Genomic DNA, 24,891 nt, shown 5'->3' on the forward strand with positions numbered 1-24,891 from the left:
AGATGTCTTAATTCAAGCAGGAATTACTCACCATTTGATAGCTTCAGACATAGTACTTTATGAAGAAACGGTACACAAAGCATTACGGGACCAAAGCATGTCTTGGAATTAAAGCAAGCTCTCCTGCCATGTTACGTCTTCCTGATAGTACCTTTCTGAACACTGATGAGAATGCTACCTCTTGTTCTCAGAAGAGCCTGATTATAGCTATCAACATCCTCTAAACAATTTTTTTTTTACCCCTCTGCCCCACAAAAATGAGAATAATGTGTCCCTGTATGGAGATTCTAAGCCACTTTATGGACCTCCCATGTATGCATGCTTTTAAAGGGCGCCTTACCAGGTAAAAAACAAGTGTGGCATGTAGATCATGTGTTGGTGATTGTGTCTGCAAAGTATGAAACGGTTGTGTGGCGCGAAAATGGTTGAAATGTCAAAGAGAAGGCTGCACACTCTTTCTCTTGAGGGAGTCGCGCTTTGAGCATAAGAGTCAAGGTCACACTCACAAAAGCCTCTTGTCAAGATGCACTGCTTGCAACATCACAGACCATGGCATGTGACTTTTATGATTCATCCTTTGCACAATGCCACCACTGGTAATGTGTCAAGCAGCAACAAAGGAAGAGAAGAAAAAAAGTAGACGGGGCTCGTCACGGGAATGTGATACGGTCCCTCATCTCTGGTATGGGAGAAGGCCGGGAAGGAACGTCGCTTGCAGACGCTAGTCGAGGCAAAGGGGGAGAGAGTGTCTGTTGACAGTGACGCTTGCCTCCTAGTGGCATGGTAACAGGACAGTTCAATTTCTTCTATCTCCTGCAATAACAAACCAATTTTAAAATTTCTTCCGGTGAAACGCTCCATAAATGGTGGCTTACAACTTCTGGTGTATAAGCAAAATTTGCAGTGGAGCCTGGTAAGGTGCCCTTTTTCTCCCCTTACCAGCAATTTCTTCCAAAGTAACAGTACCAAAATGGCAAATTTTTTTAGTGATGTGAAATACTTCACTAACGTGTTCAGAACGCCAAAATAAATCTGGAAACATTGTACGGCAGATAATTCACGGGACTCCGCATCTGTCTCGTCCATACTTTCACTGTCGTCTAGAGTGTCATCACCGTCTTTATTGCTTAAAGAATGAAACACAGAAGTCTACATGCTCGTCACTCTTACTATCATCATCTAACAGATAGGAATCTACCGCACTAAAATGGTGCATGGATGATGCCATCTTTGTTTGAAAGCGTGGAAAAATCTCACGGGGCGACCCCAAAGCAGGGCGATTTCAAACAGGGCGACCCCAGCACAGAAGGAATGCCCGCTCTGCCATCTAGGGTGAAAAATCACATTCAATAAAAGCATAGAAATCAAAATGGCTACTGTGGCATGTTAAAAAAACTGGTAACCCGCTACGGTGGCTAAGTGGCTATGGTGTTTTGCTGAATAGCATCCTAAAGTAAATTTTCTACCTTTATGTGCGTAGTATGTACTGACGACACATTGTTAATCCTAATACAGTGTAGACCGCTTATAACGTAAGTCGCCGGAGGCGCGAATATCTGCACTATAAGCGGTACCGCACTATAACCAAAATAACGATTTTCAAGCCCTGCACGTATGCAAAGCATGTAGACCAAGCATGTAGACACGCTTTGTACTATCGCGATGTAGCCGGTGCTCTTTAAGTTCGACAGCTTTGCACCGAGTCAAAACGAAACAACAGTTTGCCGCAACCGCTGTGGAAAAAACCGTGACCGCTATCGACGCGATTATGAACGGCGACATTGCGGTGCTGAAGGCACGCGCCCGACGCACGCACCAAGTCTGGACGAATTTACTACCGTTCGCTGCAACTGCAGTCGTAACCACGGTCGCTATCTATGCGATCATCAATGGCGACTACGCAGTTTTTTTGGCACACGACCGACGCGCGTACCGAGTAAAAACGAAACTACTGTTCACCGCAACCGCTATGGAGAAAAACGCGGCCGTTATCGATGCGATCGTGGATGACGACTACGCAGTTATGAAAGCCCGCGGTCAACGCGGTGTTATGCGCAGCGGTAAAAGCAAGAATACAGGCTTTAAAGACACAAATAGGCTCGAAGCGTACCGGCGTTGCTAGAAGCGTTGCTCTCATTCACGTACGTTTTCAACTGATGACTGTGGCGATGCGGACTCCGCCGCTTCGTTTCGGTTGGACGCCAGCGCCGTTCTTGCTCTTTTGCGTCGCACATTTGCGGCGCTCCGAAAGTAGTCCGAATTAACCGATGTGCGGCCAAATAAGTCCGAATTAACGAGAGTTTGATTGCATTGAATAATGCACACGTCGGCCGAGAGCAGGCACCTTGTTGAGAAGCGTGCTCGCTGCCGCCCTTGTCGGCGAGATTTTCCCGCGGAAGCCGCATTATAACCGGTCTTTCGTCTCACGCGGCTGCACTGTAAGCGGTATGCGTATACATGGAGTGCTATGGGAAAATTAACAGGAGTCTGAAAAGACCGTACTATATCCGGTCCTGCACTATAAACGGCTACGTTATAAGTGGTCTATACTGTATAAGAATGTAACCCAAGAGGGGCAATAATGTTTTGTTGCTGATTGGTCTTTCTTCAGGTACAAAGTGGCCACAAATCGACTGTTGATATGCTTCGCCTAATGAAGGCCTATGTTGAAGAAGACAACTACACTGTCTGGAACTCCATCAACTCATGTCTGGGAAAACTGAATCAATTGCTTTCACATACTGACATTCAGCCACTTCTGCACCTCTATGGCCGACGTCTCCTAGCCAGTATTTTCAGCAAATTAGGCTGGGACCCTAAGCCTGACGAAAGTGAGTTCTCTGGATAGAAATGGTCTGTTTTAGTACTGATAGTAATGTCACACAATCCACGCACCTATGGCCTAGAAATTACCTGTTCACAGGAAGTGCACCATGTAATGTCTCCCACTAATTTCACCTTGCAATGCTGTAATAGTGTGAGCATGCCTGGGAGTTTGTGAAGTAATATATTGTGAAGTTAATGCATACCCACTTACTATATTATAACAGTCAAGACATAATGGCAAAGAATAGCCGAACCAGACACCGAAAGTCAATGTATTGGCTCTCTGTGCCTCGTTCTATATCTACCTGTTCGTGATCACCTTTTGTCACGTTGAGGCCAACTGCTCTGCCTTGACTCACAGTGTGGCTTATATCACTTTCTGCTGCAGAAGATCTTACTTACGCCTTTTCGGAAAGTTCATAGATTGGTCTACCAGTGATACCAGATTTGGCGCGGATGTGGTGATGTATATAAATACTGTTCTTTCATGGGGGCCGCCATATTGCTTAGGCAGTGGTGCCATCTATGGCCAATCAGCATGCTGGCTCGGGCAAGCATTCCATGTGGTATGCTTTGGTGTACGTTTGGCGGCAGTTTTTTTTTTTTTTCTCGGTCTATTTAGTATGACTGTTTCGCACATAAAAGACGTGGGTTCTGAGAGACATACTGAAGTGATTTAAGTCAGCATGGCTGGAGTTTTTGTGGCGTTGAGGTGGCACCCATCGCGATGTGCGCACGCATGTTTGAGTCTATTATCAGCCTCAGAGATCAGTTGTGTAATTCTAAAAGCTTGTTTCCTGAATGTGACCGTACTGCAGCATTCTCACTGTAATTCTAAGCTGTTGTTTACCAGCAATGAGTAGTTAAAAAACATATGACGATCCCAACAGCGGGGTCACCATTCTGCTGTGGAGTATGTTGTGCTGTTTACTTTGACAAGTGTTCAAATTCTTTTCTGCAGATACATTGCACAACTACCTTGTATGCTGGACGAGGTTTCTGCCCCCAAATAAAATAGTTTTGGTTAGTAATTACAGCATACTGTACAGTGTGAATCACGTTTGTCGAGTGGTTGAGCAACCAGTTGCAGACTGCACGAGCATCCGAGGCAGAGGTTGATGCTGTGTTTTATATCCCTTTGTTCTAAATGGCGCATGGTCTAAGCACATGGCATGACCATGTGAGTCCTTAGTGCGGCTTAGCCATGTCTTAGTCATGTCTTCACAAATAGCCATTGGATTCTTTTTATGCGCTTCTTTTGGATGTTATGCCTTACAGGGCAAAATGGCAATGCTTATAGTATGTATAATATGCTGGTTTACCAACCGCAGTAATTACTGTTGAGCAAGGCCATCAGCCTCATACAGGAGGCTAACGTACACATAGTAAAGTGATTTCAAGTCTACTAGACCTGATATGTGTGAGAATGATGCCGGTGGCTGACGAAAATGCTTTATAACAATTGGCGCTTCGATGTTTCAGGGTTGCATTGGGTTGACTGTAAACAAGCAATCTCCTGTTTTAGTTCCTACGCCAAGCGATCAGACAGTAAAAAGATTTTCGAATTCACACTGGCAATTTACAGATGCCGGTTCTGTTCGTTGAGTGAAAGCCAATACACCCAAAATAATTCACAACACATACACAAACTGTGGCTGATAATATGCGTCGCATTTTTGTGCACCCAAGAGAAATTTCTCCATACTGTAGCTACTGCTGCACCTAAAGGCTACACAGTGGTTGTTCGACAACCTCGTATGAACTGACATCACGTAAATTTCACGGAGGAAGAACTAAAACATCTCCAAATCATTTCGCAGCGTGTGGCGGCAACACATTCAAGCAGCACCGCGCCGGCTCGCACAAGCCAGACAGGAGGAAAGGCTCGCCGTGCTCCCTTTCCTCCTCACCCGATGAAAAGGTCTATAGATAAGCATTGAAAATGCACGGAGACATGGTGATGGCTTCGGCAAATAACATAGCCACCAACGGACACATCTTTATGGCCTGTCGCTGCCAACACTATCGTGATAAGCATCTTAACCTGTCTGCAGGTCATAGTGCATAGCGGTGTTGCAAGCATACGTCGCTTGCAGAAAAAAGCAACCCACAGTCACTGTGCTGGCTCAACAAGCTATGCGCTGCATTCGTGCATGGCTAGGAGCAATGCTGGCATGAAGACAGCTTGCTGCACAGATGCTTTCGTGTAACATGGATTAGGTCAGCATGCACAAACACACATGCATGCAAGTGGTACTGGCACAAGAATGACATGCATTTCATAGGCACACAAATTGCATGAAATGATTGGCACCACATTCTGTTTCAAAGAAACGATGCCGGTTCTCATTCTGTAGATGGTTGTACGAACACACACATGCGCGCATTGAGCAAAGCTCATTGAGCCACTGTGCTCAATGAAAAAAAGAACCATTTACACATGCTTTACGCTACTTACTGTGCTTTTTTTTTTTTTTTTTTTTTTCTCGTGTCGCGCGTAGAGAGAAGCATTTGTACTTGCCGGTTAGTGCATACTACCGTTTAGAGCGTAGTTATACTATGTTCCAGCCAGGTATGTATTAACGGGATTACACTGAACTGAAAATCATGGACCTATGTGGGATGTGTTTGGTAAGAAGGTAGCTGTGTTTTACTTTTTCCAGTCTAGAAAGTTTAGAATTCGCATTATTAAAACCAATGGAGTAACCTGAGCACTTTGTTTATGTGCCTGTATGCAGTTGGAACCTCAAATGTAGTTCTGGTTTGTCAGATTGTGCAGTGCTTTTTATTTTATCTTTCAAGCTTCCTCATAATGTACATGAATACAGTCAACGTTGATTTTTCGGACTCCTTAGGAACCGCTAAAAGGTCCAAAAAACAAATGCGTTCCTTTTACTGCCCTCAAGGGCTCAAATCACTACAGCAACGTCCAAAATAGCTCTAAAGGCCTGCCACTGCACTTATTAGGTGTCTCGGTGCTCGTACTGCAACGTACGGTGCTCGTACGGCAAGGATAACAAGAACGCCTGTTTGATGCTGCGAGATAATCAAAATGGCGGGTGTGGTGGTGGCTTTGATTAATGCCATTTCGGATCTGCGGTCATGGCAAAAAAGTCCGAGAAATTTAACGTCGAAGGGCTTTAATGTCCGGAATTTCCTATGTTCTTATACATTGGCTCCGTGGGGTACGTCGCAGTGCCATGAAGACGTGCGAATTATCAGGCATGTCCTGAAAAACTGGCCGTTGACTGTATTGTGCATGACGATATGTCTGGTTTTTTGCAAATTTATTGTGTTCCTTGTAGCATCGATATCTTTTAACCGATTGTATTTATTGTAACACACGCCCCACTCACCCTATGCCTCTTCGTAGGCCTGTGAGGTATTTGTAAATAAATAAAATAAAATAAATGAGCTGTGAATATAAGTATCGTGTTTACCCGATTCTGACGCAGCCCCGAATCTAACGCACAGCCAATTTTTGTGAGCTTTAAGTAATGAAATATAAGTGCACCTGAATGTACAATGCACCTGAATGTAACATGCGCCTGATTTTTAAAATTATGAGTAAAACATGTCCCCACGTTCACGATCAGAAAAAAATTTACCTTCACAGTCACCATTTGCGCTTCATTGGCCACAGATTCCAAAATCATCAGCATCAGCCTATGTTAATGTCCACTGCAACACGAAGGCCTCTCCCTGCGGTGTCCAATTACCCCTGTATTGTGCTAGCTGATTCCAACTTGTGCCTGCAAATTTCATAACTTCATCATCCCACCTAGTTTTCGGCCGTCCTCGACAGCGCTTTCCTTCTCTTGGTATTCATTCTGGAACTCTAATGGTCCACCAGTTATCCATCCTATGCATTACATGGCCTGCCCAGCTCCATTTTTTCCTCTTAATGTCAACTAGAATATCAGCTATCCCCGTTTGCTCTCTGATCTACACCCCTCTCTTCCCGTCTCTTAACGTTAGGCCTAACAGTTTTCGTTCCATCGCTCTTTGTGCGGTCCTTAACTTGTTCTCGAGCCTCTTTGTTAACCTCCAAGTTTCTGCCCCATATGTTAGCACCGGTAGAATGCAATGATTGTACACTTCTTTTCAACGACAGTGGTAAGCTCCCACTCAGGATTTGGCAATGCCTGCCGTATGCACTCCAGCCCAATTTTATTCTTCTGTAAATTTCCTTCTCATGATTATGATTCCAAGCATAAAGGAGCGCTATTCCTGAGCAATCACTTTTAGTGATACTACTGTCGCTTTCACGAGACTGCATCGGACTTGTCGCAGTATGCGTCCGACAGCGTTCCTGGCACTGTACACAGATAGCAAGCTTGGTACAGCGGCAGAAACGCTGGGGCCGATTGCACCGATACATCCTGTGCCGAGTCGCCTGAAATCTCGCGAGAGGGATAGTAGGCTGTTTTAGAATAGGGGCCCCTAAGGATATTGGGCCCCTAACGATTAGTGTCGCGCCATAGCGCATGCGCCGAACCTAAACAATATCTTTGGATTTGTGTTTTCGCATGTCCCTAATGCTAAATTTCAAAAATAGCTTTAGTGCCCCAAACCTGCTTTGCATCGTCTCAACCTCGCCGCAAACATCTCAAAACGCATGAACCATCCTCATTAAAGATAATACTCTCAGGTATACCTATCATCCTGTCAAATATTATGGATTGCATTATTTCATGTTTTTTTTTTTTTTTTTCTCTGGCATTAAGTTTTCATTTTCCTTCCACATGCAAGAAGGGCGCTGCAATCGTGTGACACTAATGCAAGCCGGGAACCCTATTCTAAAGCACCTACCCGGCGGGGCAAGCCACGAATGCAAAGCGGTGCTTGTTGGGGCATCCTAAGCTCCAGACCCCTATTCTAAACCTCCCTAGTATCTCCAGAACATATTGGCTGAAAATACTGGTCAAGATGGTAGTCGAGCACTAAATGAACCGACAGCAACCTTCACAAAATTGTGCTCTGTTGCCATTTTGTGATAGCGATGACACTGCGTCTAATGGCTCTGAGGCTAGGCGGTTGCCAACGCCGCGAACGTAGTTTTGGTTTCGTATCAGATTTTAATGCACAGACAATTTTTAGACCCATTTTCTTGGAAGAAAGGTGCACGTTAGATTCTGGTAAAAACAGTACCTGTGCAACTAAACTAAATATCCTGTGAAATATTTTTCAAGGTCACTTGGCTACACTGTTGAGGAGCACTGTGATTGACCGTCTGGCCCGTTTCAAGGATCCAGATGTCTTGGCTGAAGCCAGAAAGCGGCTTGACGCCCACATCGCAGGCAAAGCCATAATTCCTGCCGACATTCGTGGCGCTGTAAGTGACGAGTTCAAAGCTTGTTCTGCATTTACAGCACTCTTCTTCCCCTTAGAATTGTCCCAAGGAATGGTAACACTGTCTAGTAAAAAAAATAATTCTTGATGTCAACACTGTATTGTTTGGAGTATTAGTTGCTTGATCAGTTACTTGTTAGTCTCTTGAAGAGTTTGTTATATTCTGTTTTCTATTATATTTGACCTTCTGTTCTTTAAATTTGACGTGTAAGATTAATATGTTTTCTCTTTTTAAAGGTGTACCAGGCAGCAGCATCAGTTGCTGATAGAAAGCTGTACAATGAGTTCTTGAAGGTATGTTCCTTATATATTCCTTAAAACCTCGGAATATGTATCTTGAGACATATACAGGATTCTGCACATTTTGCTAAGTGCGTTCGAAAAAAGATTTTGCGCTTACTGCTGCGCTGTCCTTGCTGAAATTTTACAGAATGCTATCCTTTTGCAAAATTTCAGCAAGAACAGCGCAACGATAAGCGCGAAATCTTTTTTTGAACATGCTAAGCGTAATATGCAGGACCCTGTAGTACTCTCATATTGTTCTAAGAGCGTAACTTTTCTGCAATGTGGGCTATGTGTGTGAAAGTAGGCAACATTTGCTTATTGGTCCTGAGCACAGAATAATTTGATTGCCTTCCATAACAGAAATATGTGCTACTGAATGTATGAAATGTATGTTTTCCTACATCAAAAACAACTTACCATATTTACTCGAATCTAGGCCGACCCCAATTCTAAGCCGACCCCCATAAGTACAAAGGCAGAAAAAAAAAAAAAAGAAATTACCTGGAATGTAGGCCAAACAAAAAAGCGAGGACCGCGTTCACAAAATGAAAACGGCATTTATTGAATATGAACATGTGAAGCTCATTCTACATCAACATTGCCTCTAGCCTCGTCGCTATCTTCCTTATTGCTGCCATCTTCAAACGGTGCACTATTCAGTATCATCAAGCGCATTAGAGATGCTGCACTTTTTGGAGAAGCACACGATCAAAGTTCCTGGGTAAATGCCATCCTTGTTGCAGCGCACTCAAAAAGAATCTCCTGTTGCCCCCTCGGAACAATGACGTTTTTCACATCGATGTTGAAGTCCTGCCTGGCTTCAATGTTTGACAATGCCTCTCCGGCTAGCACAACTTCTCTTTTGAAAGCGGCACTATAGTGGCATTGCCTGTTTGGGGCCATGACAATAACGCCACTCCGCATGCCAATACTGCCGATAGAGTGTACTAGGAGGAGGCGGCGGAAGGAGGAATAAACGGAAACACAGTGAGGTTAGAGAGTGTACTACTAGAATGGGGGAGTGGGTCCAGCGAACGCCTTGGCAAGCTCCGAGGCTGATGCAAAAAGCGTTGAAATTGCGGCGGCGCTGCCGTCGCCTTATCCTGAAGCTCCGGCCAATAAACATTGGCTACGGCTGTTTCGGCAGCGCCCATGGGCTGAGCAGAGTGACCAGTTGGGCTAGTTGGCTGAACATCGTAGAAGGCTACAGCACGGAACTGATGAAGATGAAGACACGAGAGGCACACACAGACATAGCGCTGACTTTCAACAATAATGTTTATTTTGCTGGTGCACAGCTAGTTTTGAACACTTTTACAAGATCACACATATGCACAGAACCTGCTCATAACGCTATCGCACCCTGGCATTTGAACTCGGGAAGGTCAGCTCTTTTTTACATAAGGCTATCGATAGACAGCTGATGCACTTACTTCCCGCACGTGCAATTGCGGCAGCCTCGGTAATTTCTCTAGTAAGGCTGGATTTGCTTCTAGATAGAGTTTTACATTTTTCAAAGACTGTCTTAAAGAAAATGTAAAAAGTACACAAATTGCGATGCTAGTTTTTCCTCTTTTTGCTCACTTCTTTTGCTTTTATTTTTGCATGGCTAAGTACGGCGCTGCGACAATCTGATGCTCCAACCTGTCCTCTTTACGATGGCACCAAGATAGTGGCGTAAACGAAACACACAAGTGTTGACTAAAGTGATCATTCTAATTGCGGAGTTCCCCCCTCAAAGGGGTGGGCAGTAAACCGGAGTGGTGGGCAGTATTTCGTCGCTCATCTTGATGAGAACTCTGCTTTGGCACCTGTGACACATATGAACCACATTGGTGTTTTAGCTTTCACAGTGAATAAATGGCAGATGTATTAATCCAGAATTGGATTTAGCATCACCTATTGTTTTCCTGTCCTACTATATAGCTTGGTGCATGCTGAGTTTCAATAGGTGAATTATATTTGGGGACTCTGCAAGATGTATATGCTTGTTCACAACATAGAAGTGCAGAATTTTATGGTGATACCAAATTCAGCTCGTACAGTGTCTTATGATGCAAAATCAGCCTGTCATAGAAAAAGAAACTAAGTAAGCAAAGTTCAACCAAGTGACAAAGCTGTAGTACGGTGGTTGCAACAAGAATATCAAAAGAATATTCACATACAGAGCAACTAAAATGGAACATTACTGCACATATTTTGCTTGATGATGAAAGATGAAGCCAAATGCCAACCACAAAAGGTTTAGTAAAGATGACATTTCGGCTCCTGCATAAGAGCATTGTTCACAATTAGACTAAAAGTGATAAAACAGCTGCTTAAGCGGTAGGTCATACAATGTGACTGAGACACCTAGCATGTCATCATCATCATCATCAGCCTATATTTATGTCCACTGCAGGATGAAGGCGATCTCCAATTACCCGTCTTGCGCCAGCTGATTCCAACTTGCGCCTGCAAATTTCCTAACTTCCTCACCCCACCTAGTTTTCTGCCGCCCTCGACTGCGCTTCCCTTCTCTTGGTATCCATTCTGTAACTCTAATGGTCCAACGGTTATCCATCCTACTGGTGGCAAATTACCGTTGTTTTGGTTGAGAGGTTGCGCCATAGTTAGGATGTGAAGCATCTCTAGGTAAAAGCAACATCTCATCACTTTTGTGTTCGTGGTTTCTGCATGCTAAAAACGTTTGGCTACAGTTGGCAACGCTGAAGTTCAATCAAATAAGGTACAAGATGGAATTGTACTTATTACATGAGCACCGAGTCGTGTTTGAGTACAATCACAAAGGGGATTTATATATGCGACTGGGTTGGTGCTGTCGCCACACACACACTCGCAAATTATTGTTTGCAAGATCCGACGGTGAAACAGGTCAAACAATAGAAGCATGTAGGAAAAATACCAGGATTTTACCAACGTTTCGGCTGGGGTCCAGCCTTCACCCCGACCGAGACACACACACACACACACACAGCGCACACACACACACACACACACACACACACACACACACACACACACACACACACACACACAGATATATACCGAGACACACACATGCACACACACACACACACACACACACACATATATATATATATATATATATATATATATATATATATAGGGTGATCCTGTCTTCTGACGAAGGCAGGACCACTAGCCGAAACGTTAGTAAAGTTATCTTTTGTGTGTGCCCTATTACCTCACACTGTCACAGAAGTTGTGTTTGGGACGTTCACTTTTTCTTTACTTATTTGGCACGGAGAAACGCAGCTTCAAGCAGGTGTAGTGAAGCCAACTTTATCTAGAATTACACAAACTGGTATAGGTGTTCTGCAAATGAATATAATATTCTGAGTGTATTTCGGGCATTTATTTAATGTGCTGAAGCAATGAAGCACTTGGAAATTGACATTTTGGAAACTTTTTTTTTTTTTCAACGTTAACTCGAGAAGTAAAGAATTAAACATATGTGATCTTGCAGCAAATAAGTTTAGCTTTAACACAGAACATTAGTTGCTTTGCTTCATTGACAACCTCTGGCACTACAACAATATATTTCATGGCTTCACACTTACTGCATGCGTCTTTGGTATAACACAGCACTCATAACGCACAACTAAGCGAATGAAAATTTACTGGTAACCTAAAGGACACCAAGGTGAACTTTCACTAATTCACGAGTAGGAAGGCTTCACGCTCAGGCGGCTCATGAAACAGTATGCTGTGCCAAGAATCTTAGTCGAGCAAGGGTGGTGACTCATGTGCAGTGCCTCGGGGAAATGCATGCAGTAGTACGACGATACCCGTTTTGGTGTCTTTGCTCATGCCACATCAACTGATTAATCTCAATTAAATCATTACTCAAAAAATTGGAGAATAAGAATTGGCACACAGATAGCACTACTGGTAATAAGATCGCCTCCAGTGCTTGTCGAATGGATGCCGCAGTGCCACAGTTGACCTGCCGAGGAGGGGCTCAGCCCCTCCTTAAAAAAATGGAGGGGGGGGGGGGCGGGCCCCCTGAGCTTCCTCTGACTTTAAGCACTGCACATCACCAGCATTTACAGCAGCCACAACACCAGATGAGAATAAATTTTGACTGCCCATGTCATGTGGCCATGCTCATGTCGGCCATTTTTTTGCTGTGCCTTGCGAAGCTAAATTATTTGAGTGAACCAATAGCCTTGTTCCATTTAGATACATTGAAAACATTGTTAGCCAATAAAAATTGTTACGTTTGATTGTGTCAACTTTTTTAATTTGAGTTGAAACGTCGAAAGAGCTGGCTTAAGAACTGAAATGGGCTAAAAAAGTGTGAATACGCCATACAAGACTATTGCGTGGCCTGAAACATGGCATTGGGAGACGTGGCCTGTGACGTGGTATCATTATCGGGCTGAGATAATAAAAAAAATGCGTTGGGTTTTCACGTTTGCTTTTACATGTCCTGCTTTGTTCATTCGGGGTAATTTATGCTCTGAATTTATACAAGGTTTGTTTTTTCTCGCTCATTATTGCTGTGTGTACTGTATTCTCTCACGTTTGGCTCGGGTTCTTCAGAAATGTCCAAGCACAAATTCTCTAAAATTGTGCAGCTGTATAGGAGCACTGACCTTCAGGAGGAGAAGAACCGACTCTCAGCTGCCCTGGCTGGTGTAACCAGTCCGGAACTCATTCAAGCCACCCTGGAGTTTGCTCTTTCGGTGAGTGCAGCTGATGTCTGTGTCATTATAGCAGACTAGTGTATTTACCGTTGATGGTATTCATGCAAGCTTCGCATTGTTTTCTTTTGTATCGATGCTTTTTAGGCACAATCTCACTGGTTTGCTGAGTAGACACAAGCCCATTAACCACTATCTGCTACCACACTACCCACTATCAATCACCACACCAATAATGTTGCCTCTGTGTGATGCTAGGGCCTCGTAGATGATGCTGCAATGCTGTCCCGGCTTTGTGTTTCTTGCGGTATTGTGCAACCATAGACAAAAAGCAAAGAAGTCGGCAAAGAGAAGTGGAAAAAGTTGGCAACAGAAGCAGCCGAGTGTGGAGGTCAGTTGCAGCGTTGCGTAGTGGCTGTAAGCAATGTGGAGCTTGATGAACGTTACACCCTCAAGCGGAAAGCGCGCCAACAATGTGTAGTGACCATTGGCAGAGAGTGAGTATTGTATCTCACTCTGGTGCTTCGTTTGGTACGCACCAGGGGCAATGGTTCCTAGCTATAACAACAGCTACGACAAGACGACCCCTTTGGAGACCAGTTCACTGGAGACATTAATGTCTAACTATGAATACTGGTGGTTACCAACCTTCATGGAAGACTACTTCGGTGTTTGTCTGGTAAGCTGTCTCTCTAGCCACCAAAGACTGCACACATTGAGAACTGGGGCATGACATGAAATCATGCGCATGACAGAAGGCTGGAAACGAATGTTTCTTATTATGTCTTGTTATCTCTCGATGCAAGTTCCGCTTTTGATCGTTATGCCAACTCGCCAACAACACTAAGACAAGAACAGACTCTAGTAGATACAAGGCGTGAGTTTGGTTGGTGCATTGCCTCAATTGATCACATGACACCCGTGCAACTGCGTGAAATGGCGTTAGGCATAAACACAACGTGATTATGAACACTGACAAATTTCTTATGACGTGTAATGTGAAGAAACTGTCTTGTGAGTGGTGGTATAGTAATGCACAATGCAAAAGACCAACAGCATACCTGCCAACTCCTAATTTCTTCGATAGACTCCCAAATTTCAACTAATCCTCTTGATTGCATGGACACTGCCATAAATCTCCCCAAAAACTGCCCCAACCAAACAGCGAAAAGAAAAAATTATCAAAGAAAAAAAAGAAGGAAAAAGAAAAAAAGAAACGTCATGCAGCACAGCCGCATCGTAATTCTCATTATGCATTAGGTAGGTAGCCAAAGTCACATTTAATCCAAGCCATTTGTGTGTAGCCAGTGTAGGCGTAATTCAGTTCACTTCAGATTGAGACATGCGTTGAGCAGAGTGCATGAGGCAGAGGTCTAATATGCATTGCATAATCGCTGGTTTCCTTAAGTCAGCTTCTCCGCTACATAGCCGTGTTGTGTGGTGAAGCACATTAAAAGTGGAAAGGGACCTCTGTCACGGAACATAGTACAAGTTCCTTCATTGTACATGTGTGCACACAGTCTCCGGTCACAGTATGTGTGCCACGACATACAATATCTGAACTGACACTTTTCAGAGCTGTTTCTGACGTGGCTGTGGCGATTTGACACCTTCTTTCGCCCAACTTGGACGCCCATATATAAGACAGCAACAGGGTCTAGTACACGTTCCTTAATTATGCAGGCCTGTATATCCAGTCTCTGGTGGCAGTACAAGCAGCAACATGTCTAATAACTGTACTGGCAGCCATATAGAGTTGTTTCTAACTTTGCTGGTGGCATAGAAAAAAAAAAAACATCGTCGAGCCTGTGGGCTTCTCCTGTTGTCTTGGTCAAAAGGAAGGACAACAGCTGGAGATTCTGTATAGATTACCGACAGCTAAACAAGATAACAAGGAAGGATGTCTATCCACTGCCACGCATAGACAACGCGTTTGATTGCCCACTCGGTGCGATGTATTTTTCATCAGTAGACCTGCGCTCCGGTTACTGGCAGATTGCCGTTGACGACATTGACTGTGAGAAGTCCGCATTTGTTACGCCAGATGGCCTTTATCATTTTCTAGTCGTGCCGTTCGGCTTGTGGAATGCTCCAGCCACCTTTGAGCGCATGATGGACACGCTCAACGACGCCATCGTGTTCTCACTGTCCTTCGCGAGACACCTTGAACGCCTTTCATCTATTTTTTGTCTTCCGTGCTGCTGGACTACAACTGAATTCTTTGAAGTGCCACTTTGGTCGCCGCCAAATTACTCTCTTCGGTCTTAAGCATAACTGCGAGTCGGCCTAGTTGGAACAGATTCATTTTCTTAAAATTTTTGCGCAAACAAACAGGGACGAAGAAAAAGGAGAACACAAGGACGAGCGCTTTCGAACAACTGTTGTTAGAAAGCGCTCGTCCTTGTGTTCTCCTTTTTCTTCGTCCCTGTTTGTTTGCGCAAAAATTTTAAGAAAATGAATCTCCTCGGTCATCTCGTTGACTCGTCTGCCGTCCGCCCCAATCCCACAAAACTTTGTGCTGTTCTTGATTTTCCTGTACTGACCTGTGCCAAAGACGTCCACAGCTTTGTAGGTTTGTGCTCATATTTCCGTCGATTTGTCAGAAATTTTGCCTACATTGCTCGGCCTTTGACTCACCTTCTCAAGAAAGGCGCCTCCATGCCAGAGCATGGGGTCCTGACCAAGCTACTGCCTTCACACGCCTTATCACCCTGCTTACTACTCCGCCATTCTTGCTGACTTCGACCCATATGCCCCAACAGAGGTCCATACAGATGCTAGTGGCTACGGAATTGGCGCTGTTTTAGCTGAGTGTCAACGTGGGCATGACAGAGTTATTGCACACGCAAGTCACCTGCTTTCACACGCTGAATGCAATTGCTCTATTACAAAGCATGAGTGCCTCACACTCGTACGGGCAGTGAGCAAAAATATGGGCAGTGAGCAAAAATATGGGCAGTGAGCCCTTTCCCTACCCCCAGAGCTGGAAATAAGTATATTACCGTTGGGGACGGATTATCCAACTCCCTATGCCGTCACACGAGTCATCCTGAGCAGTTGCGCTACCGGCGTTGCAGAATTCCTACTTCAAGACGTCATCTTGCACTACGGAGCTCCTCGCCAGCTTCTCACAGACAGGGCCTGCTACTTTTTATCTAGGGTTATCGAAGATCTACTTCGCTCTTGTGCCACGAAACACAAGTTAACGACAGCATACGACCCTCAGACGAACGGCCTCACTGAACGCCTGAACCGAACACTTGCAGATATGCTCTCGATGTATGGCTCCTCAGATCATCGTGACTGGGATGCCGCCCTCGCATTTGTGACATTCGCGTACAACTCGTCACGTCACGTCAAGACACCGCTCTCTACTGTTCCTTCTATCTCCTCTTTGGATGTGACCCGACATTGCCTGTCGACACGCTCCTGCCAACTGCGCTTGCGGCACCATAGCTACTGCCGCCATGGCACGCCAGATTGCCTACCATCACCTTTCTGATTCACAGGCAAGACAGACGTCTCTTTATGACAACTGTCATCGTGATGTCCAGTTCTCTGCTGGCGACCTCGTCTTCCTTTGGACTCCTTCACGGCGTGTGGGCCTATCAGAAAAACTGCTCTCCCGGTACTCTGGCCCTTACCACGTAGTCCGACAGCTCAGTGCTGTTACTTATAAATAGCTCCAGCCAATGCTTCCCGGCCGTCCGCGTCATCTGATGTCATCCACGTGGTTTGTCTCAAGCTATACCATGCGGCCACCATCTAGCAGGCGCCGGGTCGGCGCTTTCGCCGCCGGGGGTTATGTCACGGTGCCACGAGGGTGACAAAGAATACAATCGCCAACAAGATGAAGGAGACGACGTAGTGGGGCTAGCCTAACGTTCCGCCATACTGGTTGTACCGGCCTTATCTTCTGCAGAGTAAACACGGTCCCATTTAACCTTGTATCCCCACCCGCTTCATTTTTATTTTCGTAAACATCAAAAAAAGCTTCACTTATCAGCGATTCTCACATATGCATGGTATATGGCAAATTTTTTCTGAAGAATTCCTACTTATATCCATAAGTGGCAGTAATTTCAAGCAATTTAATTTTTGTCAGCTGTGTGTCTGGCAATCTATAAAGGGCAGAAGTGGAGAGACAATCGACAGACTGCCCATGTCATCCATCTTCTACCGCTCTGGCCTTTCATGCCAGAGCTCTTTACACATTCTCTCCTCTTCTGGTCTGAAGTTAGGTTAAGAGATCAATGGTGCCAAGATTCAAACCATTCTGTTCAGCCATTCTTGTGCGCTATCCTCGGCGTGCATAGTGCAAATGTTCTGTATCTTTAGAATTGTCATACCTGCCAACTCTCCCGAGTTTCCCGGGAGCCTCCCGAATTTTGCCCGCATCTCCCGATTGTACAGACGCGACCTCAAATCTCCGGAAAAGTAGTCGCCACAGCACAGTGTCTTTTAAAATTTTTTCATTCTGATTTTTTTTTTATGTCCTATCGCTATAATTATAATATGCCCTGTAATATAACCATGCGAGAAAGCAGCGCAGGAGCAGTTAGTCACCAGCATGCACCTCGAATCGTGGTAGTGGCCACCGGCACTACCTCGAACGCAAGAAACCAACGGGCGCTGCCATATTGGATTTTTTGTATTGGCTCGTCTGTGGCTGGCTCACGCATTTTTAGCAATCCAGTCATTACATGATCGTGAGTGCGCTACGCTTTTGGCTTTGTCAGGTTGTCGAGTGAAGTGCGGAATGCCAAACTAATCTTAGAGCGACAGATGGCACTTTATGATATCGTACACGACGGAGTTTCCATGCTTTGTCATTTTGTGGAGAGGTGACAAGTATGGACTCTGAACCACGTGCGCCGTTTCAAACGGTGGCAAAATGTTTTTACCCCCCCTTGCGCGGTGGTCTCCCGAATTTTTATGTTGCTAGGTTGGCAGGTATGAACTGTATACAGTGTGCAGAAAAAAACTGGTCCTGTCTTATTTATACTTATGGCAGAACAAGATGTGCACTGTTATGGCAAAATTATTTTGTCTTTCAATGTTGTGATGTGCAGGATGAAGTAAAGTCGCAAGATGCTGTTTTTGTGATTATCTACTGTGCCCTCACTGCCGTGGGCAGGGACCTCACTTGGAGGTTCTTCGAAAACAACAAAGATGCTGTGAGGAAGCGCTATGGCTCTGGCTTCCTCATTGCCAGGCTTGTCAAGGTATGTCTGAGAACTTGGAATTTAGTATTCTGCAGTCCTGAAATACAGTCGAACCTTGATTTAATGAAATTCGCGTTGTAATGAACTATTTTCATTTTCCGATCTTAGTTGCACTGAAAATCATGTATTTTTGTTCGCGATTTAACGAAGTAACTTTGTGACACTGTTTCAATTTAACAAAGTTTTCGGCCATTTTAAGCATGTACTTGGACTGTATGGCTAGTAAATCTACCCAAAAACTATGTCAACTGAGGCAAAAGTTATTTCAAATGTCCTTCTGCATGAAAAGTTTGAGCGGCTAAACCGCTGTCAAAGCGCATGCGCCCACGGGACACGGTAGGCAGGAAACACCGCTACGCCATTTGTCGAGTGAGTAAAGAAACAACTCGGAGGAATACGAGAGCTGACGATTCCTTCTGCGCAAGTAACGAACGTGTGGTAACGTGACCAAGCACACACTGGGGGGGCAGGAACGCGCGCCTATCTGCCTTTCACTCCTCGCGTGCCACGGAGGAGGACATAGGCAGAGGAGAACCTACGCTGACGGAGGCCCACACAAGGATGTGCGTCCATGCGCAGGCTGCACGCTGTGTCTTGGAGGTAATCTCTCTGCGGCAAGTGCAAAGGCCGGTGCTGAAATCGTTAATGCCTTCACGCGCATTTCATTGTTCCCACCCATCTAGTGTTGGCAGTCGGGTAATCTCAAGTTTCCGAGACATGGTGCGAAGCGCTCACTCACGCTGTGACTGCGAGTTTGTGGTTATCGAGTGAGATCTGTTGATGTTTGCCTGAGCATGCGTGACACCTATAAAACTAAGAACCTTACTTCCTGTGATTGTCTCTTCGCTATCGCCATCAATGCTCCCCCTTTCTGGGGAAACTGACTTTTTTTATTTTTTGGTTCAGGACCAATATCCGTATCTTTTTACACTTTTATTTTTAATCTGTGGGCACTGTTGGGACTCGGGGTGGCGTTTAGGCCGGTGATCCATCCAGGCACTGGGAAGAGTACGTCCGGGAGTAGGAGCGAGAGAAAAAGGGTTTATTTTATCGTATTTACAGTGGCTCCAGATATGGAAGCCCACTCCATGTAGGAGAACTTTGACTGTCTGACTCAATACATATCTCAGCACACATCAGATCACGTCACTGCACCCAAGGTGTCCGCTTATAAAACAGCCGTCTTCCCTAGTTCCCTATACAAGGGGATTCGATGACCTTGGTGCGGCCAATCAGAGGGGTCGTACTGTTCACAGAACTCCGCCTCTGATATCCAACCTTCGAAGCAAGGACAAGGCACTCTGGAAACTGGGGGTTCACGTTGCTTCCACAAAAGTAGTCTAGCTGGTTTCTTGCTCTCCGTGACGGTCATCCTGTCAAGGTCAGGAGAGTGGCCTTTGTGCTGGTCACCGCTTCCACGGAAGGAGGTGACGCTGATTGAAGGGGCTGCCTCGAACAACCAAAGAATGCGCACTGCCGATTCAGGATGCAACAGCGCGCTCTGTGGGCACTAAGCGCGATCAGCCATTGCGTCCAAGATTTATGGTGCCACATGATGCAACACATGCAAATCTCAGACGCCATGAGCCACGTTGATGCATTGCTCTCGGCGCAGTCTGCACCGCACGCGCTGGTGCTCATAATTGAGCAATTATGACCCGACCTTCTTGCAATTTGTTTATAAATGCTTACGGACAAGATACTATCCATGAAGAATACTCTGGGAATTTATTGAAGTTGTTTTTAATGGTGAAACTTTAAAACCTCGAGTTGATGAAATTCGCGATTTAACGAAGTTTTTCGCTGCAAATACAACTTCGTTATATCAAGGTTCGACTGTATTGGAAATGCTGGCAAAAATTGGTGCTGCAAAGTTTAGTCAGCAGTGCTTTTTCATCTACAAGAGTGCTGTTAGGCATGATGTTAAAAGTAGTTAGAAATAATACATTAAGTTCTTTTTAATGTTTCAATTTTAATGAAAGCTTCATGACATCACATGCGCAATTTTTTGTGAGCTCACACACGGGAGCGATGCTGAGCGCTTGTCCCATGAATGCAGAAACACAAACATGTCTGTGGCAGTACCCAATCTAGGTGTGCAAGACATAGAAAATATTTACAAGTTTGTGCTCTGGTTGGGTTTTCATGTTAAATTTTTGTTTTCTCCTCATGCACAATGCTTCTGGGGTAGGATCCAGTTTCATAAAAGTCGCATGCACAGCCCTGGGGATGTTGAAATGAAAGGCCCCCTTGGCTCACAGCTGATGTGTTTGAACATGTGTGCTTAGGTATCAGATTTACTTGTAATATTGCTTAGGTTTACTTGTGCAAAGTCTGATAGTGTGCTCAGTGAATAGCCCCTGTCCACTTTTCTAGTAAGCTGATGCGAATTTTTTCTCAGTGTCTGCAGCCAGTCCTTATAAGTACTTGTGTACAGCCCCTGCTAACAGATGAGCAGGATGATGTCATATGCTTCACTGAAACATTTCTTTGTGTGTGGAATACTATAAACCTTTCTTCCTGGTGCTGAGGTGTATTCTAGCGTCTTAGTGGGAGACATGAAAGCAAGAAAAGATACAGCATTGTCATCACAGTGCAGTTGCTGGTTCTTATTCTACCTAAATCTGTCCGTGTGCTTTGCCTTTTGGTCAACCTAAAGAGAGTACCATGGGAGATCTTGCCACATGGTCTCACAGAGGCTATGGTCCTTTGCACATATGCCCGTATTTTATTGCGATAGCAATTATATGGACACTTCCACCGGATTTCTGCCGTCGCCGTGCGGTTCCCTATAAAGTCCAAGGGCGATAAAATCCTCGCCGTGCGCCGTATGCGCGAGTGAAAGCGCGCGGGGGACGCGCGCTATCACGGAGAGTGAACACGGCGAAAAGCAAACGCGACTTCCGTCGCGTGAAAGGCCGTGGGGGTATGGGAGGGGGGGGGGGGGGGGCGACGCTGTGCTGCGGCACCAAATGCGTATCTTGCAACCGGGCGCAAGGGGAACTGGCCACTCAATCTCCCACGCGAAAGCAAGAAAGCGGGAAGGCAGCGCTGGGAGGGAGGGGGGGAGCTTCTACTCTACCAACAACAGCGCTTGTACTTTGCCCGGCTGTGGCGGTCGCCCGCACCATCTCTTAAAAGCGATCTCCACACGGCTCTGACCTTTGTATGCGCTGTGCATTCGCCGCTCAGTTTCTGTTGAAGCGATAGACCGCACGAACCTTCGCTCGCTGCGGCGGCTGCGCTTGCTGCCAGCATTTTGACAGTCATCTGTGGTCATTGAGTGTGATCTATTCATGTTTGCTTGTGCGTGCTGACACCACGCTTGTTAATTCAGTTAGTAAGCGAATATGTCCAAGTTTATGCAGCCGATAAAACTACTATCCCTACTCCGAATAGCTCTCTACTAATTTGCTATCGCAATTAATGCTTTGCTTCTCGGGCGAAACTGCGACATTTTTATGCATGCACGCTGTTAATAGGCGATAACCCAAACACGCCACTGTTCCCAGCTGCAGGCGGTGCGGAGTGAGCATCATGTTTTGCTCTCACCCACCGCCCACCAACTCGGTTTCGTTTTGGTTTCCCGACCAGCAAATCTTGCTGGTCTTTGCACGACACCATTCACAGCTATCATCTCCAAACCTATTGCGATAAGCATTTTCGGTCTTCACCTGTCTCTTTCATAGCACGCATGTGTGTGGTATAGTGCTGTTGGAACTTGTAAATGCACTGCACGCTTTTAATATTCGATTTACCCAACTGCGCTGCATTTACCTGCTGTAGGCGGTGCGAAGTGAGTGGCATGTTTTGCTCTGGTGACATAGTTATTCCGGTGTGGCTCACCAGCTCGATTTCATTTCGTTTTCCCGACCAGCAAATCTCGCGGGTCTTCGCACGACGCCATTCACAGCTATCATCTCCAACCCTGTTGTGATAAGTGTCTTCACCTTTCTCACAGCACGCGTGTGTGTGGCATAGTGCTGTCGGAACTTGTAAATGCACTGCACGCTTTTAATAGGCGATAACCCAAATGCGCTGCCGTTCTCTGCTGCAGGCGGCGCGACGGGCAGAGCATGATTCTCCACTTTTGTTGGGGGGTGCAGGGGGGCACTCCATCACTCAGCACTCCATAGTGGTGTGGGGAGAGCAGGAAGAAATATTGCTGAAGTCAGCCTCCTTCCGCCCTCCCTCTTGCTTCTTTAGACTTTCCCCTGCAAGTTGGAGAGCCTACTTAAGTTGTGACAAAAAATGTGTTGATCACCATTATTATAATGCACATTCAAATGTGTGAGCAAGTGATTGATCTGTAAGCACAATTTATTTGTCAGTACTTTAAATTTAACACCATGTGTGTATTGTATTTTTTAGTGCATCACTGAAAATTTTGCCACTGAAGAAAAAGCTTTGGAGATAGAGGTAAGTGAAAAAATGCACACATCTCATGATGTCCTTGTGGTGCAGTTGCCATAGTTTTCCTGCCACTTGAATTCTGCATTTATTCTTTGTGGACCTTTTAATTATGATTCAATCAAAAGATTTTTTTTTTGTGTGCTTCGTTGTGCGCGAACAGTGCCACTTTAGTGGATACTGAGAAATTATAGTGCTATGCATGGAGAATATTGAAGCTCAGAAAGTGTTTTATAGACTAGCAAGTGCCCCCTTTGTAATTGTGCAGTACAGGCCACACAGTGCTTGACCAGAGATGACTTCAGACCCTTTTGTGGGCCCCTTTTGTGTCTACATGACTTTGAAATTCTGAAGTGATAATTTTAATCCTAAATTTGAATGGCTTTGGATTGTCGAGGTGTCATGGAAGACTTACCACATGGTCTTACAGGGGCCTTGGTCCGGTGCACAGTGTAGCATGTACATTATGCATGTACATGCCACACTGTGGTGTGTCCATGTGTGGCATGTACTATTGACCAAAGAAGTTTACGCACCAAGGGATCTGACAAAAAGCTGACTATCTCCGCAGCCTCGTTTCCCATTTCCAGCCTCTACTGGTATATGCGAACAACATTGTGATGTACGGTTTTACTGGCTACTTTTAAAGGCTGTTTTCTGTTTTCTGAGATCTTGTGGTCCGTAAACTATTTTGGTCGATAGTACACGCCACATATGTACACATGTACACATGCCACATGTGTGTATGTGTGGCATGTGTCTATGTGTGCATGCCACATGTAGCGTGTCGTCCAGTCAGATTTTGTCCCTCTTGCTCATTCACAATGTCTCCTTCCTTTTTGTGCACTCATGGTTCGCTGGGAGTAGCAGCAGTGCAAAGCGATGGCTACATGTTTGGGTCGTTTAGAATAGAGCACACAGTTGTCACTAAAAGTGTTTAGCTGAAGCCCAGGCAAAAACTTATGGCTGTGAGGTGCACATAGAACGTAGTGATGAGATAATGAACAAGAACTCGGGCTATGTAGAGATGAATCTACTGTGCTTGCATGGAGTTCATATGCAAGCTGAAAGTGGCTTTAAGCTTTTAACCCTTTGCGGTCCGAAACTTTTACCCACTTTCGGGCTGTCCTGGTCCGAAACTATTTTGACAGTTTGTGGCGCCGTGAAGAAAACCATAAAGTATGGAGGAAAAAGTTGCAGGATATTTATTTTTTCTTTTGGATTCTGCAGGCAACTCATCTACCGATATTAGAGCAGTGTGTGATGATACCGCTTGAAGCATTCTCCTGGGTGCAGGCCAGGGCTGTTACAGCAGGTTTTGCAGAAAAACACAGTTTCCATCCTGCCTCCGTTTGTTGTTTTTTTGATCGCTACAAGCAGCACAGTCCTTGCAATGCTGCTTCATCCTGTGAGCTTGTAGATGAAATGGCTCCTCCCATCTAGCCTTTCCTTGCACTCCTTCCACGCAGACGGGCCCCGCTTTTTGGCTCTAGCCCTCATGTCACCCACCAGCTGTTGGATGAGGTTGCGGCGGTACTGTAGATGTGGCTGTTCTTTCTCACCGTGATTCTGCAGCTGTGTGCGCCTCAAAATCAAGCTATTGATAACGGGGACCTCTAGAAGCTTTCACTAAATGCACCACCGTAAAACATGCGCGCTGAAAAAGTGGTCATGCTTCTCAGCGAACAGCGCGAACGTACAGTTCCGCAGAACCCCTGATTGGAGGCGAAGAGGGAGATGGCACACCAACATGGCTGCACTTTTGACTTCAAAAACGTGACTTCAGGGCCTTTCCTATTTTGTTTGTTTATTCCATGATTCCAACCATAAACAAATTCCGACTTCGGTGACTTGTCTATGGATTGGATCGAGACATAAATTACAGGTTGTCAACTTAACGCTAAAAATCATGGGATTTAGAGTATTTGGTTTAAAATAGTCACTTTTGCTGTTATTCGAATATAACGCAAGGGTCGAGTTCAGGTAACCAAAATTATGAAAACTCGTGTTATAATCGAATAAATACGGTAATTTTTAATAATTTAATCTACCTTCCTTGGTAGCACAGGTTCGTGCCGCGGGCTTATTCAGGCAGTCTGTACCCGTTTTTTGGGCAAGACTGA

The 24,891-nt window shown here is 45.2% G+C and overlaps 1 protein-coding gene across 1 annotated transcript in view; it reads left to right on the forward strand.

Moving 5' to 3' along the window:
• The window catches only part of LOC119461967 (puromycin-sensitive aminopeptidase), a 58,085-nt gene that overhangs the window by 30,441 nt on the left and 2,753 nt on the right, over positions 1–24,891 (forward strand). The window contains exons 15-20 of the mRNA XM_037723330.2: positions 2,612–2,831; positions 8,019–8,161; positions 8,416–8,472; positions 13,068–13,175; positions 18,206–18,358; positions 22,730–22,777. Coding sequence (XP_037579258.1) covers positions 2,612–2,831; positions 8,019–8,161; positions 8,416–8,472; positions 13,068–13,175; positions 18,206–18,358; positions 22,730–22,777 — 729 coding nt within the window. The remainder of the gene's footprint in view (positions 1–2,611; positions 2,832–8,018; positions 8,162–8,415; positions 8,473–13,067; positions 13,176–18,205; positions 18,359–22,729; positions 22,778–24,891) is intronic.

The sequence above is a fragment of the Dermacentor silvarum genome, chromosome 1 (genome assembly GCF_013339745.2).
Source record: "Dermacentor silvarum isolate Dsil-2018 chromosome 1, BIME_Dsil_1.4, whole genome shotgun sequence".
In the NCBI taxonomy this organism is placed as follows: domain Eukaryota; kingdom Metazoa; phylum Arthropoda; class Arachnida; order Ixodida; family Ixodidae; genus Dermacentor; species Dermacentor silvarum.